Here is a 16,536-nt window from a genome sequence, read left to right as displayed (position 1 = left end):
TCACCCAAACCTCCTTAAGCCCTCTAGTTCTTTTTTTTTTTTTTTTTGAGATGGAGTCTCGCTCTGTTGCCAAGCTGGAGTGCAGTGGCACGATCTTCGCTCACTGCAACTTCTGCCTCCCGGGTTCAAGCAATTCTCCTGCCTCAGCCTCCCAAGTAGCTGGGACTACAGGCGTGCACCACCACGCCCAGCTGATTTTTGTATTTTTAGTAGAGATAGCATTTCACCATGTTGGCCAGGATGGTCTCGATCTCCTGACTTTGTGATCTGCCCGCCTCAGCCTCCCAAAATGCTGGGATTACAGGCATAAGCCACTGCGCCCGGCCCTCTAGTTCTTTTTTAAGATAAACTCCTCAAGGTTTACGCTGCCCTGGTTGGTGCTACAAGGGTCTCTAAGAAGGAGGAGCATGAAGTGCATAATCTAAGAAGCTGCTTCTCAATAGCTTATGGGTACCAGGTTCTTACCATGTGCAGGGCACATGCATTATCACATGGAAGCCTCAAATCACCCAGCAACCCAAAAAGAGATATGGCTTCTTGTTTTCACCATTGTACAGAGGAGGAGAGTGAGGCACAGAACAGGAAGTGACTTGTCCTGGCACACAAGTGGTATGCTGGCTGCCAAGTGGCAAAGCCAGGGATTGGTACAGCATCGCCTGACTCTACCTGACATCAGAGGCTGCACTCTTTACTGCTTAGGCTTTGCTGCTGACTCATAACCAGTTAGTCCTTCTTCATAGGTCATTAAGGAGGTTGAAATTCACCACCCCTACTTATCGCCTCTTAGGCAGAGGGGAAAGGAAGACAGCATGGCTCAGGTGTTCTAATATTACTGAAAATGTCTTTGTAAATTATTGGCTTCTGAGAGTAAAATACTGTAATTCAAGTGTAAGAACTCTTTGGAACATAATTATTTCTCCACCCAGAAGAAAGGACACTTGTCTCTTCTCTCCTGTGCCTAGATGCCAACCAGCCCCCAGGGAGCAGTTGCTGGGCGTCCCGGGGCAGCCCACCTGCTGGATGAGAAGGTTGCAAATCTCCTGGAGCAGCACAGTCAGCCTCCCCGGGGAGCGGTAGGACTTGCACGTGGCCCAAATCAGACAGACCACGTGGAGCAGGGGCCGCAGCCGGGGCTTCACCTCTGGAAATTCTGCATTCTCCAGAGTTTCCAGGTGGTGCTGGAGCGGTATCAGGTGCACATGGATGTCCTGTGCCTCTGCTAGAGCTGGAAGGAATTGGAGATGGTCAGCATTCCCATCTGGAGCCTAATACCCACCTGGTGGAGCCCTAGTCCCTGGGAAGTAAAAGATCTGCAAAGCAACAAGCAGAGAGAAGGCTGGTTCCAGAAAACTTCCTAGCTCTTATGAGGAAATATGGAAACTGGAGAGCCCTGAACAACTAGGATAATGATCTGAAGAGTTCTCTCGTAACACTCCTCTAAATGGACTTTTCTCTGGCCTTCCCAGCCTCCATCTGGTGCTTGGTGGGTAGTAAATATTTGCCAATTGCTTTGCTGCTATCTCTGAGACAATACAAGTTTTAGAATCAGAAAGACTTTCCTTCAAATGCTGGCCTAGACGCTTGGCAATTGTATGACTTTGGGTACGTGTAACCTCTCTGAGCCTCAAAAATAGGCGGAGCTGTAATCAGTTTAAAGGGTCCTTGTGAAGGCTGAAGGTAGTTCAATAGGAATCTTTATAAACAACTAGCACAGTGCTTGGACCAATGCAGGTGTTTGATAAATGGTGGTGGCTCTGATGAATATTCACTAATAAAGAATCTTGCTGAGCACTTATAAAGAAGTCACAGGTATGTGATGTTCCCCACCCTGTGTCCAAGTGTACTCATTGTTTAATTTCCACCTATGAGTGAGCACATGTATACATATGAAACAAAGCTGCACGTTGTGCACATGTACCCTAGGACTTAAAGTATAATTAAAAAAAAAGTCACAGAGCACAGAGACATAACATAGATGGGTTATGGCAAGGTTCTGCTAGTTTTCAAAGCCAGGAAAATCTCTTACCATCTCCTCTGAATACAACCAAGGAAAGAAAGGGGCCTTTAACCAGTCATCTTGTGGTGACTGACATGGGAAACTAGGAAATCCAGCAGCACTGAATGCTAATATCTGCATAGCAACTTAGAGGGAATGCAAAAGGGCATTGGACAAACTAAACTGGAAGGGCGAGTTTACAAAGGCTGGTTCTGTCCTGGGCAGATAATCAGGTGGTATCATATGACAGCATGTGGTCTTAGGTTACAGTATGTGGATGAAACTCTGCATTCATCCTAAAGGGAACTCAAAATATACACTATTTAGCAAGCAGTTTCAATATGCCGGGAATTGTTCTACTTACTATCTGTGAGATATTTACCATCTCACAGAAAGCCCTGCAAGCCAGCTTTAGTACTTTATACTTTAGTACTTTATAAGTGAAGAAATTAAGGTCCGAATAACTTTCCTAGGGCCCTCCCATGAAACAACCAATCCTGTCCAGCTAAGGAAAAGGAAGACGACCCAGAGTTTATTACATTGAACCCTTGGCTTCATGGAGGCTCACCATACACAAAAATATGTTGATGTGTATGTCTGTACTTTATATCCCAAATGAGGTTGTGGAAAGCAGTATGTGAACTGAATTTTTTGCAAAGTCAGATGTCACAGTAAATTGATTAGGGCAGGGATTCTCAAGTGGAGGAGCTGATGGTGAGTATTAGAACCGCTGTGTTTGGGTGGGGGATTTCAGAATCCAACAGTCATTCTAATGAGCGCATGCTCTTGCTCCCATAAGTGCTGAGAGAAAAGAGGCTGAGACTATCATGCTATAGGAGCTTTTTCTTTATGATACCCTGTTTTGAAATCTTTTTTAAAATCACAATCTCTTTTAATTATACTAATTAGCATTGCCTTGATTTTTAAGAGCACAATACTTGAGAAAAGGGTTGGCCATCCAACCCAGGATGCAATACCCTTGGATGACAAGGCATATGAAGAGAGAGAGAGAGAGCTGGGCTCGGAGTCTCACTCTGTCACCCAGGCTGGAGTGCAGTGGTATGATCTTGGCTCACTGCAACCTCTGCCTCCTTGGTTTAGTCTATTCTCCTGCCTCAGCCTCCCTAGTAGCTGGGATTACAGACATGCACCACCATGTCTGGCTAATTTTTGTATTTTGAGTAGAGACGGGGTTTCACCATGTTGGCCAGGCTGGTCTCGAACTCCTGACCTCAAGTGACCTGCCCGCCTCAGCCTCCCAAATTGCTGGGATGCAGGTGGGAGCCACCGTGCCCAGCCGAGCTCATACTTTTTTAAAGAATGTAAATATAAACAGCAAAGTGCATAGTGATCTCCAGTGGTTTGCTGGAAAGTCTTTAACAACAGGCTCTTTGAGGACAAACACGTTTATTTGTAGCATATGCCAATTTCTATGGTGTAAATATTCCCAGTATTCCTACCATGTCCATTTCTAGGCTACCAATTTGACTTCGCTGAGTGCTGCTTGGGAGAATGGGGGTGCAAGGTTTGAAACAATGCATACAGCAGTCCTTCACGAGCCACAGCAAACCAGTGTGCACTGGCTCCAGACAGCCCTTCTTTGTGTGCCTTCTTTCTCATACGTATCTACCTACACACATCCTTAATTGTTGCTGTGTGAATGTGTCCCCTTCAAAATTCAGGTGTTGAAATTTAATAGCCAATGTGATGGTGTTAAGAGCTGGTGCCTTTAAGAGGCCATTAGGCCATGAGAGCTCCTCCTTCATGAATGGGATTGAGGCCCTCATCAAAGAGGCTTCACACAGAGTTTGGCTGGCTTGCCCTTCCGCCGTCTATCAGGTAAGGACACAGAGTTCCTCTCCTCTGGAGGATGCAGCAACAAGGCGCCATCTTGGAAGCAGAGGCCAGGCCCTCACCAGACACCCAACCTGTCAGTGCCTTGATCTCGAACTTCTCAGCCTCAAGAACTATGAGAAATAAATTTCTGCTCTTTATAAATTACCCAGGCTGTGGTATTCTGTTAAAGCAGCACAAATGGACTCAGAAACTTGGCAACCAGGTTGTACCATGCCAATCCTGTGCAAGAAAAGAAAACTCTCTAATTAGTCTTTATTGCCCTTGTTCTTCCTTCTCAAGGGGACTGTTGCTTTCCTGTTTTCCAAGGTTATTTACTGCTCAGTCAATACTACTTCATACAATCGTGTTTCTGCATATTTTCCTCCATCCTTTTAACCTCCTTTTTTTCTTCTCACTGTTTTCTAATTCATATCCACCAATCCAGAAATATTTCTTTTCCTCTCCTTCTTTCCAGTTCATCAGTAGGTCAATGAACGACCCTCACCATGACTAATAAGAATAATGCACATAGTATATCTATTTAGGATTAAAAAAAAAGTCAGATGCTCTGAAATTCAGCTAGAAATGAGAAAATCAGTCAACACCTTAGAAGATCCTGCCAAATTTTCTGACCAAGTCTCTACCTAACTCTTCTAATCAAATTTTCTTCCATCATTGACACTGAGTTTCATATTTAAAGAATTTCTCTTTTTATAGTAGTGTTTATCTGGCACTATTGTAATGGTATCTTTTTTTAAAAAAATTCATTGCCGGCATATACTCTACTGCAAATAACTTTTTGAAGCTCTCCTGGGGAAGTGAATCTTATAACTATTAATTCATATGAATAATTATAGTCTATTGATCTACTAATGTGAAAAGTATATTTGGGGCACTAAATAACAAACTCATAATATATTTTTACTACATCTTTTTCAGAGCCCCAAATTTCAGGCATTCACATATGTCCTTTATATGTGTTCTACATATGTACAATCTGTAGCACTCTATTGCTTACTTAATATTTTTCTCTACATTGACTCCCAATTTAACTTAACTAAATTAGACATCATGAAAACTTTAAATCACTACCATAAATGGAAAGCTGGTATCACTTGCCAAAACCAGGGCTATTACCCTTTATCACATTTTTTTTTTTGACAGAGTCTCGCTCTGTTGCCAGGCTGGAGTGCAGTGGCGCTATCTTGACTCACTGCAACCTCTGCTTCCTGGGTTCAAGCGATTCTCCTGCCTCAGCCTCCTGAGTAGCTGGGACTACAGGTGCTGTGCCACCAGGCCTGGCTAATTTTTTGTATTTTTAGTAGAGATGGGGTTTCACCGTGTTAGCCAGGATGTTCTCAATCTCCTGACCTCATGATCTGTCCGCCTCAGCCTCCCAAAGTGCTGGGATCACAGGTGTGAGCCACCGCGCCCGGCCCCTTTAACAATTTTTTAAAAAAACTTTCCCCTAGTCATTTCTGACATCAGCAGGGATACGCACACCACTTCTGGGGACACCTTTCCACTGGAAGTTTAAACTGGGAACAAAAGTTGACTCCTCGGGGACACAGAATCTCTCAGTGAAGCAGTAAACTGGAGCCTCAAGAGACACTGGTCCCAAGCCAGCCAAACGTGCTGGCAGAGCTGCCTCTGCAATGAGGATTCAGGGTCAGGGAGGACCTCAGAGACTAACAACTTATGCCAGTTCTGCTCTGTGATGTAGCTCATGTTGGAAAGTAACACCTGGACTTTTCTTCCTTTAGCTAAGTTGTTTGCAAACTCCATGCCATGAGAAAGGGAAGGTGGGACAGGGAAGTAGTCAATGGGCTCTGGGCACAGGACACTGCCCTTTTTACTAAACCAAATATGCCTGGATTCGTTTTATATAGTGGGCTTACATGGGAGATTGTATTTAAAGAAAGAGTTCTGGGCAAAGTAAAATGTTTGAAAATCACTGCTTAGATTAAGCTTAGACCACGTGAAATGACAAAGACCTTTAAAAGCACATTTTGACCTATAGCACTGAAGAGCAAAGAGGAGATTTCATAGGAAAAAGGGAGAAGATGCACAGTGCACCAAGGAAGGGAGAGGGAGTCCTGAAAAAATTTACCTACTTCTAATCATAGACTTTGCTGGCTTGGCAATTTTGATAAGAGTGGATCTTGTCTGGTGCTCAAATGGCCAGGAAATTGCAGTCCCATCTGACAGTAGGAACAGAAAATGCAGAATGGAGCTAGAAATGAAATAGAGATTTCTCAAGGAGCCAAAGGTGGAGGGACCTGAATTCCAGAGGTGAGAGATAACAACATGCATTTGTACAGTGCAAAGCAGCAGCTGTAGGCAGATCCGATGGAAGAACTTTCTTTTAGTAGTCTTCAGACTCTGAAGACAGGGCCCAGAAAGACCTTTGACCAGACCCAGGAGTTCCCAGCATGCCAGGGAGGTACAAGCACTTAGTTAATGAGAGGTCCCAGCCAATAATCCCAGGTCCTGGAAGGCATGGTCAGGTTGTCTTGCCAGAAGGGTAGTCCTTGGTTAGGACAGATGGACTCACATGAACACACTGGAGTTGGTCACACAGGCTCCATAATGGCCACCTCAGAACTGTATGTCCTGGCCCCAGTGTTTGAAAGACACAAAGGGACAGTTCCAGGAACACTGTTGTGTTCAGTCAATAAGTTCTTCCACCTGTATAATCTCACATGGACCTAGAAAAGTAGGCAGAAGTGTATGCCCCATAACCATCATACATACTAAAGCTCAGAGGGGCTAGGTGAATTTGCCCAGGCCATACAGCAGTTGAACTGCAAACAGCATAGCTCTGTTTAGCTGCTCTTGTGTATCTAGATGTGGTATTCTTGCCACCATGCTAGTTTGTGTCGGGTCGGAAATTTACAAGGACTTGAAGTTGCTGAATTCAGATAGAGAGAGGTGAATGCATCATTCAACGGTAAATTGAGTCAAACACATTTGTCAAAACACTTGCTAGTCCTCACCTGCAACAACATCTCTGTACATGGCTTTGAAAGCTGGAAAGTAGCTACTCTGAAGCTTGTCCAGGAGCTTGGCCATGCCCCTCACCGTTATTGTTCTCAGTTGATTATAAATGTATTTCAGATCTTCATACCTGCAATATCGTGAAGAAGGGTGAATCCAGGTAAGCATCAGGAAATGCAAGTCACACTGTGATGACCCATCGTCACACAGAAAGAGAGGAGCCCTGCCTCAGGGTGCTTCCACAGAGGCTGTGCTCCAGCCCGAAGAGCCTGGACATCTGTTCCCAGCACAGTGAGGGCAAAAGCCTGAGCTGGGAACACAGGTTCAAAGGGGCAGTGCCAGGAAACACTGCTGTGACCATCTGGTGGCTCAAAAAGCTTGGCAGCTGGAGGTCATTAGCTCTAGCAGTAAGGTTGAGTCAGGGTGAGAGAGGCATTATTGGAGCAAGGGTGCTAAGAGAAGGGCCTTGCAGTAGGTCAGCAGAATGGTCAGAAGCCAGGCAAGAGCATGGGGCACCTCAGCAGGGTGGTACAGACAAAAGGCTGGAGCCCTACAGGCATGTCTGGTCATGTGACACCGATAATCTCCATTCCATGCCAGGACAGGCACATCTGCCTCTAACATCTGTCTGTCTCCTTTTGAGTAAAGGATTTATCAGCACAATAATAAATAGAAGTGAGGAAATGGGGAGGAGGAGGGGGAATAAGCAGGAGCAGGAGCAATAATGAAGCCTTTCTGGACAAACACCCTGGAAGATGAACTTTCCAGCCCTGCGAGTGATGAGCCGGAACACAGGAAAGGCTGCTCTGCAGCCAACTCCCCAAAACTCCTATGTCTTCAGAACTTTACAAAAGGTGTGTGCATGTGGCCTCAACTGTTCAAGGAGAAGGGAGCAGAAAAGTTACAAGAAAAATGTTAAAGAGAGTTCATTAATTTTACATGTAGTCCAAAGAGCCTTTGAAAAAACGTGAGAAGACATACTGATGTTAGCCCAGGAAAGGAAAAATGACTATAGAATCTGGGGGAAAGTGTGCATCTCCCAGTCTATCAAAAAACTCTATTGACCCAATGACACAGAGCTGTCTACCCCAGCGATGATGTGAAATACCTATAGGGAAGAACAGGCTCAATGGTGGCTTAACCCAGGAAAGCTCTAGCTTTAGTCTCTATAAGACATCTTCACCCCAGAGTTCTAGCATGTGCCTTCTTGCCTACCTGCTCTTCCAGAACTCCAACGCCACCTTAGGGGTGGGATTCTCCCCTTGTAAGAGGGGCTGGGAAGACTCTCTCTTGAGTACCACCTGGACTTGGTAGCTCCATTTGATCACTGCAGACTCAATGGCATAGATGACTGACTTATCTATAGAATCCAAGCTGTGAAAGACAAAACAACAACAACAACAATGATAACAACAAAAACAAAAACCCTGAAACGTGAAAATAACCCTGGGTGTACCCCAAGACAGAATCCCAAATTTAAAAAAATAGGTGAGAAATTCCATCTAGCCCATGCATTCTTAACTTTTTTGGGTAATAGTCTCTGTTGACTAGTCAATGAAAATTATAGATCCTCTCTCCAGAAAAAAAAAAATGCTTATGTGTGTGTATGTACATTTTTCATACAGATTCAGGGCTCATCAATATTCTGAAGACTAGTTTAAGAACTTCGAATGCCAGTACGTTGTCCTGCCAATGCACAAATACCTTGGACAGAAAATATTCAGATGACCACCCAATGCTTGCTTGAATCCTACCAGTGACAGCAAGCTCTTGACTTCACAAAGCAGCACATTTCTCAATAGGTTGGCTCTCCCAAGGAGAAAGTTTGTCTCTATACTGAACCATTTCTACCTCCCTGTGATTTCCTCTTCTTGGTCTTAGCTCTAACCTCTGCAGCAAGAGGAAATAGTTTATTTCCTCCTTCAAAGGCTGATAATCAGCCACCTGAATATCACCATCACGATTTCACTTGGTCCTCATTTTTCCAGTGAAGAATAGAATTCCCAAACTTTTCCCCTCATACAACTTTTAAAGAAAGTAACTTAGCTATATTTGGAAGCGGTTAAAATTTTTTAAATACATTTTGGTCATTATTTTCACAGTCTTAACTAAAAATGATATGTGCAAAGAACCAAGGACACGACGACAAAGAAAGAGGACACACAGTTCACATTTTTATGTCAGAAACCCACTTCCACTTCATTAAGTTAAATTTATATTTGCTGAGAAATGATATGGCACAAGTGATTGTGCAAGGTATTAAAGGAAGAAGACACCGATTCCCCCCAAATGATCCAGCCTTTTGGGAAATTATCAAACTTGAACAAACAGAGATAAATTCAGCAATGATTATAAACACACACTGAATGTTACTAAGTTAAAATATAAAGGGACTAGAAAAGGGGTAGTTTGAATTTATTTATTTTGAAGATTGGATATCTTTATTAAACCACAATAAGTTTTCCAATTAACTGGGAAATTACTTCAAATTGTATATGTAGGAAATTACTTCTGATAGAAAAAACTCATTATAAAGTACATTGTTGTATTTTATAATGCATTGCACGCATATAATCTGTTGCATGCGTTACTTATTCTTCGGATCAAATCATGGATCCTGAATACACAATGTTGATGGTAATACATTGGGAAACTCCTGACGGTGTGGCAGACAGAGCTCATGTAGGAAGGCTGTCCGTTGCTACAAGCACACAGAGATGCTGGATAAAATATAGCAAAATATACTATTAATATTTATATACATAGCCTGGCTTGAAAGGGGAAAAGAATTCCCAAGGGATAGAAATGAAGACAACTCGAAAGTCAGCATGGTAAGCAGAAGCTGACGGTGGATTCAACCTCTAAAAGGGGACAAGGTTGGGGTTTTAAGGCCTACTCAGGGGCAGGAGGCATGAACTCCCAACAAAGCCAGGTCCCATCAAAACCAGATTTGCTACTATTTGAAAAAAGAAAAAAAATCCCCAGGACCTCTAAAAAGTCTTCAGCTGCTGGGGGAGGAGAGTCTGGAACTGTAACAAGAGCCGGCAGCGATAGTTCTGTGACATTATGTACTGAGTAAACACCGGGAAGAGGCATGCCTGCCTCCCAGACTGGACCTGGGTCTTTGCCAATGATGAGACACTATCCTGATAAGCAAAATACCGAAAGCTAGTGTGGTTGCGCTTAGCCCTGAAATGATTCTGAACGGAAAAAAAAGGCCATGTTGCTGTAATAGCCTTGGAAGACTTCATGCAGTGGCTGGGCCAGGGAGTAACCAGGGTAAACACACAGTCCACAGTCTGAGGGTGTCGGCAAACAGAGCAGACAGTAGGCTTGTGTGCAGAACGAGGAGATGTGCAGAGTCAGGAACAGAAAAGTTGTAAGGAAAACATTCTGATAACCAGCATCTCCCATATCTCAGAGGCCCATATGGCCAGGCTGGCGGTACTTACACTGTCTCACTTTTGGAATCCGCAAACTCCATTTTTTCTGAGCCTGCTGGAAGAGGCAGCAAAGTTTTTCCCTTCACTTGCTCAATTATAACCGAGAGGTCGCATTGGAGGCTGTGGGCGTGCCGCTTGACATCCTCATATATCATGTGGGGCCAGTTTAGGCGATTCTTCTCATTGGCCAGGATGGGTAGAACAACCTGGAACAGAGGTGCACAGGAAAGAAAGGCAGGCGTTCCACTTCTGAGAACTTAAAGAAAGCCTCATCTGGAAAAGGCTTATAAAGCTATATACAACCTTTTGCAGGTCACTGTGCTGGAAGGCCTAATAATAGGGTCGAACATTACATACGACCTTGACATCTGGTAAATTGGGGAGGCCCTTGAATAGCCTGCTTATAAGTTTTCCTTCCCATTCTGCTCCTGGGGATAAAGTCCTCTAGCCAAAACATTCTTTATCGGCTAAGCGCGGTGGTTCATGCCTATAATCCTAGCACTTTGGGAGGCTGAGGCGGGTGGATCACCTGAGCTCGGGAGTTCGAGATCAGCCTGGCCAACATGGCAAAAACCCATCTCTACTAAAAATACAAAAATTAGCCGGGCGTGGTGGCAGGTGCCTGTGATCACAGCTACTCGGGAGGTTGAGGCAGGAGAATCGCTTCAACCTAGGAGGCGGAGGTTGCAGTGAGTCGAGATCACACCACTGCACTCCAGCCTGGGCAGCAGAGTAAGACTCCATCTCAGACAAAAATTAAAAAGAAAAAACAAAAAACTCTTTATCAAGAGGACCAGGCACAGTTTCCGCTTATCCCTCAGAAGCAGACTTCAGTTCCCTGCCAGCTGGTGGAATGATTTAACCTAGCAAATTGCATCCCCCAGTGAGATCCAAGGACCAATATGCCCTCTTGATACTATTAATACAAAGTGTGCTTTCCACAGCACCTTGTCATTTAGTCTGTTCCCAAGAGCAATCCCCATGTGGCCTGCATGGCTCAGTGTCCTCTTCTGGGCTGTGAGTATGTTGACTGATAAACTGCTGTCAATGGTGTCTGTCCTATATTGGGTGTTGTACGTTTAGCCATCTCCATTACTCTCGGGCAGGAATCCCTCCCTCATCAACGGGGTGAATAGGAGGTGATTAAATAGTCACAAAGGCCAGAGGCAAAAAAGTAGGACACATGTAGATAAACATGACCTTCTGTCTACAGGTGGTGGGAGGGGCACCTTGAAAAGGCAAGCAAAGTTGAGGATCTTGAATCCATCTTTAGGGTGAACGTTAGGTGATTCTGGCCACCCAACATAGTTCCTCTTTTTTCAGTATTCATCCCCAAATCGATAGGTGAACATGGAACCAAATCTGAGCCAGTGAGAGGCCAAAGTGTCTTATGTGACTTTTCAAGGAAGAGACACCTTCTCTTTTCTGCTAGTGTGGAGCTTTTGTTGGTCACCTTTGCAACCAATAGCGCCTTAGAATAAAGTTAATATGAGAGGAGAATGCTTACAGATGGAGAAAGACCAAGTCTTGGTAACTTTGTTTGAGCTCCTAAATCAAGCTGCTCTTGAACTTTCCAAGCTAGTTTAAATTAAGTTTCTATTAACCGCAACTTAGAAACTTGTCAGTATACCGAGGCAGGCAGATCACGAGGTCAGGACATTGAGACCATCCTGGCCAACATGGTGAAACCCTGTCTCTACTAAAATACAAAAAATTAGCTGAGTGTGGTGGCATATGCCTGTAGTCCCAGCTACTCAGGAGGCTGAGGCAGGGGAATTGCTTGAACCCGGGAGGCGGAGGTTGCAGTGAGCCGAGATTGCACCACTGCACTCCAGCCTGGAGACAGAGCAAGACTCCATCTCAAAAAAAAAAAAAAAAAAAAAAAAGAAAGGAAGTTGTCAGTAAACTCACCCGGAATCTTTGACTGTCAAAATCTCACAAGTGATGGAAGGAGAATACCAGAAAGACAAACAGATGCTCATATAATGTGATGAGGAAGCTACCAATATATAAATAATCAAAAGGAAATATGAACTCATATGACTGGTTGGGTTATGATAATAAGCCCCAGTGGCTGTGAAACAGAATACCTGGACCTAGCATGTTAGATTCTAGAGGATGGTCTTTGCCTGGTCTGTCTGCAAACATTCACTGAGCTGGGAACTTACAACAATCAGTAAAGGGAGCTCAAAAAGGAAGGAAAGTTTACAAATTAAGCTTTATCACATTCATGTTAAGAAAGAACCATTTGAACCCAGGGCAGAAGTCCTAACTAGGAAAGAGGATGAACTGGAATTTTCCTAGGATCTCAAAGGCAGGGACTCTATCTTATTTAATTTTTATATAGTCACAGTTCTCTCCAGGATCTGGCATATAGAAAGCACTCAAGATGTTTATCAAATAACTGAATGTATACTGTCTGAAGAAAAAGGAATAGCTTTGGGTGGGGGTTTTAAGGGCTTTGAGTGACAGAAAAATAACGAATGTGAACTCTCTATGAAGTGAAAAGAAACTCATAGCCAGGTGCAGAGGCTCACGCCTATATCCTAGCACTGAGAGGCTGAGGAGGGCAGATTGTTTGAGCCCAGGAGTCGGAGACCTGCCTGAGCAACATAGCAAGACCTCATCTCTACAAAAAAAAAATAGAGAAATTGCCCGGTTGTAGTGGCGCATGTCTGTAGTCCCAGTTACTAAGGAGGCTGAGGTGAGAGAATCGCTTGAGCCCAGGGAGGTCGAGTCTGCAGTGAGCTGAAATCGTACCACTGTACTCCAGCCTGGGCAACAGAGTGAGACCCTGTCTCAAAACAACAACAACAACAACAACAACAACAAACCAAAAAGCTACTCATTCATTTATTCAATGAGTATTTACTGAGCATCTATTATGTGCTGGTACTTTTCTAGGTGCTAGGAGGATACACCTGTGAACAAAACAGTCAAAAATTTCTGACCTCATGAAGCTTATATTCTAAGGGAGAGATGTCAAGAAACAGTAAGTTCTGTGAATAAAGATAAAGCATGTGAAGGGAATCAGGAGTGTGGGGTGGTGGGGCTGCAATTGTAAATGTTGAGGTTGGCCTGACTGAGAAGATAAGATTTGAACAAAGGCTGGGAAGGATGGGGGAGTGCTTTGCAGATCCTTGGGGGAAGTATATTGCAGGGAGAAGGAACAGCCAGTGCAAAGGCCCCGAGATGGAAGCATGCTTGGTGTTATCAAGGAGCAGTGTGGAAGCAGGGAAAGCGGGGACAGAGTGATCCCAAAGAATAGGGGAGAGTAAAGGGAGTCAATTCACATGAAGCCTTGCCTGTGAGATTTTGATTTTACTCTCAGAGAAATGGACATCATTGAAAGTTTTGAGCAAAGGAGTGCCATAGGCTGAGATCGCTTTGAGTAGGATCAACCGAGCTGCTGTGATTATAGGCTCTAAGGGGCAAAGGTGGAAAGGGAGGCCACCTAGCAAGTTGGTGCTATAATACAGAAGACAGTGGTGTGGCACAGGGGGTAGTGGGGGAGATGGTAAGAAATGGCCTGATTCCATACAAATTTTGAAGGTACAGCCAATAGGATGTGTTAACAAATTGCTTTAGGAGTCATGAGAGAAAAAAAAAGGGTCAGGATGACTCTAAGATCTGTGGCTTGAACAACGGGAAGAATGGAGTTGCCGTCAACCGATGTGGGGAGGAGTAAAGGTGGAGTAAGATCTTGAGAGAAGATACAGGAGCTTTTGTTTGCACATGTTAAAATGCAGTATCTCAGTTGGACTTTAAGATAGAGATGCTGAGTAGGCAGCTGGATATGCTAGTTGAGAGTTCAGAGGAGAAGAGAGGACTGGAGATAACAAATTTGGGAGGTATCAGATACAAATGGCTTGTGAAACTTTGAAATTGAATGACAGCCCCCAAGAAAATGAGTGTATATAGAGAGAAGACAAGACGTCCAGGGAATGAGCCGTAGGGCCATCTGGTGTTAAGAAGTTGGAAAGAGGACGGGCGCGGTGGCTCACGTCTGTAATCCCAACACTTTGTGAAGCCAAGGTGGGCAGATCACGAGGTCAGGAGTTTGAGACCAGCCTGGCCAACAGAGTAGAAACCCTGTCTCTACTAAAAATACAAAAATTAGTTGGGCGTGGTGGCGGGCACTTGTAACCTTAGCTACTCGGGAGGCTGAGGCAGGAGAATCGCTTGAACCCAGGAGGTGGAGGTTGTAGTGAGCGGAGATCATGCCACTGTACTCCAGAATGGGTGACAGTGCGAGACTCCATCTCAAATAAAAAAAAAAAAAAAAAAAAAAGAAGTGGGGAAGAAGAGGAGGCACCATCACTGGTGATAGGCATGGTGATAGGAGGAAACCAGAAGACTAGTTCCTGGAGCCCAGTGTTCCCAGGAAGAAAGAAAGTGTTCCCAGGAAGAGAGGATGATCATGAGCTATGACAAATGCTGCTCTCAGGTCAAGCCGAATGAGGACTGATTCAGGCCGTTCAATTTAGTCAAGTGGAGATCATCAGAAACATTGGCATGTTATTTTATTCCTCTTCTGTGAAGTGTGAAAGTCAAAGCCTGATGAGTTATGATGAGATAAAACAGGAAAATAATGAGACACCAAGAGGAGACACATATTCCAGGAATTTTGCTATGAGGGGGTCATAAACATGGGGTGACAGCCGGTGGGATGAAAGGAGGATTTTGCTTGATGAGAATAATCTAGCAGAGAGGAGAAAAATATGAATGCAGGAGAGAAGAGGAAATTGCTAGAGCGATCTCCTCAGGAATGTGTGGGATTCAGAGCACAGGCAGTAGTTTTGGCCTTAGGGTTGGCATCAGAGGGCAGCACAAACAGTTTACCTCTAGCAACGGATGGCACGGCAGAAGATACAAGGAGAGATGCTGCAGTCAAAGTAGACATAAGAGTTCGTGGACATGTTATTCTTGTTTCCGTTTCTTAAAAAACCAAGAAAGAAGCAAGAGCATCTCAGAGAGAGGTTGACAGGAGGTTTTGGACATTTGAGAGAAGAAAGATTTTTCTTTTCAAATTGTTTCTCAAGCTGGGAAATAGTGATCTAAAAGAGCAAGAAAGTATAGTTGGAATAGAAAAAAAAATAGAATGTCTGCTGGGAAACATAAAAGGCTTACTTAGCAGTTTGAGAGGTCGTACATTTAAAGAGGAGCCCATTGGTTTTTCCCTGGTCTCTTTTAATTTAATGGGTGCAGGTATGAAGTATGTAGAGCTGGGTTTTACCAGGATTGTGGTTGCACCAATTGAGTATGACACGGTGAGGTAGAGGCCAGTACATCAGGTGCTGATGCAAGGGTATGATGATCATGAAGGAGCATGGCACTCAAATTGGGTAAGAGAAGAGATCGTGCACATGGGCCAGGGCCAATGGGAAGGAGCCAAGGCCAAGAGATTGGAGCTCCCAGCAGGATCAAAGGACTGTTGTAGTCAGGGTATGAGAGGGAGTGAGCTGGAAAGATGGGAGTAGTGGTCAGAGATGGAGGTGCATAAAATTGGACAATGAGGTTGGTGGTTGTTGGGAATGCAAAGACTGGAAATGGCCATGGGAGGGGCTGCTTATGATTGGGAGGAGGACAAGATCACTGGAGGACAAAGAAACAGAGAACCCAGAGGCCAAGTTATTGGAAGAGTCACTCATATGTCTTTGGAAATAACCACATATTAGAAGTAATGTTGGGGAGAGTCACAGTGAGTTGGGAGGCAAAATCATACACACGTGAGGGGAGCACCATCTGTACAGGATGCAGCAGTGAGAGTGGATGATGTCCTTTGATGACAGGAGATTCAAACTGGAGGCTTTTTTTGATGTGGATCTAGAGCAGCAAGGAGGAACAAGGAGGCCACCTGCCCCAGCTCCAGGCTCAGGAGAAGGCTGTGGGGGAAACGCAGCTGAGTCCTCCAGGAGGAGCCAGGATGGGTTACAGCAAGGTGACAAGGATCCATCAGATGGGTGAGGAGGATTTTAAACGGGATGAAGAGTGACAAGAATTCTCATCCTTTATGGAACACCTGCAGTGTGCACTCTATTCCATATGTTCTAATATATGATGTCTAAATTTCATAGCAACCCTGCAAGACAGTTTTGGACCTGGCAGAGTGAGCACATCTGCTCACATCACACTGCTGAATTTAACCAGAATTTGACTTAGGTCTGTGAGATTCCAAATCTTATGCTCACACTCCAAAATGCAAAAAGTCAAAAAAAAAAAAAAATCCAAGTTTCAGAGCTAGGAAAAATAAGTTGGCAGTAG

The 16,536-nt window shown here is 44.3% G+C and overlaps 1 protein-coding gene across 1 annotated transcript in view; it reads right to left on the bottom strand.

Annotated features, from left to right (window-relative positions):
• Positions 1–16,536, bottom strand: part of DNAH9 (dynein axonemal heavy chain 9) — a 382,482-nt gene that overhangs the window by 362,345 nt on the left and 3,601 nt on the right. The window contains exons 2-5 of the mRNA XM_024235511.3: positions 10,282–10,478; positions 8,045–8,203; positions 6,829–6,959; positions 1,014–1,225 (exon numbers count right to left, since the gene is read on the bottom strand). Coding sequence (XP_024091279.3) covers positions 1,014–1,225; positions 6,829–6,959; positions 8,045–8,203; positions 10,282–10,478 — 699 coding nt within the window. The remainder of the gene's footprint in view (positions 1–1,013; positions 1,226–6,828; positions 6,960–8,044; positions 8,204–10,281; positions 10,479–16,536) is intronic.

This window comes from Pongo abelii, chromosome 19 (assembly GCF_028885655.2).
Source record: "Pongo abelii isolate AG06213 chromosome 19, NHGRI_mPonAbe1-v2.0_pri, whole genome shotgun sequence".
Taxonomy (NCBI): domain Eukaryota; kingdom Metazoa; phylum Chordata; class Mammalia; order Primates; family Hominidae; genus Pongo; species Pongo abelii.
Note: the sequence above shows the minus strand (reverse complement) of the source record. Positions and strands in the feature narration are given on the sequence as shown.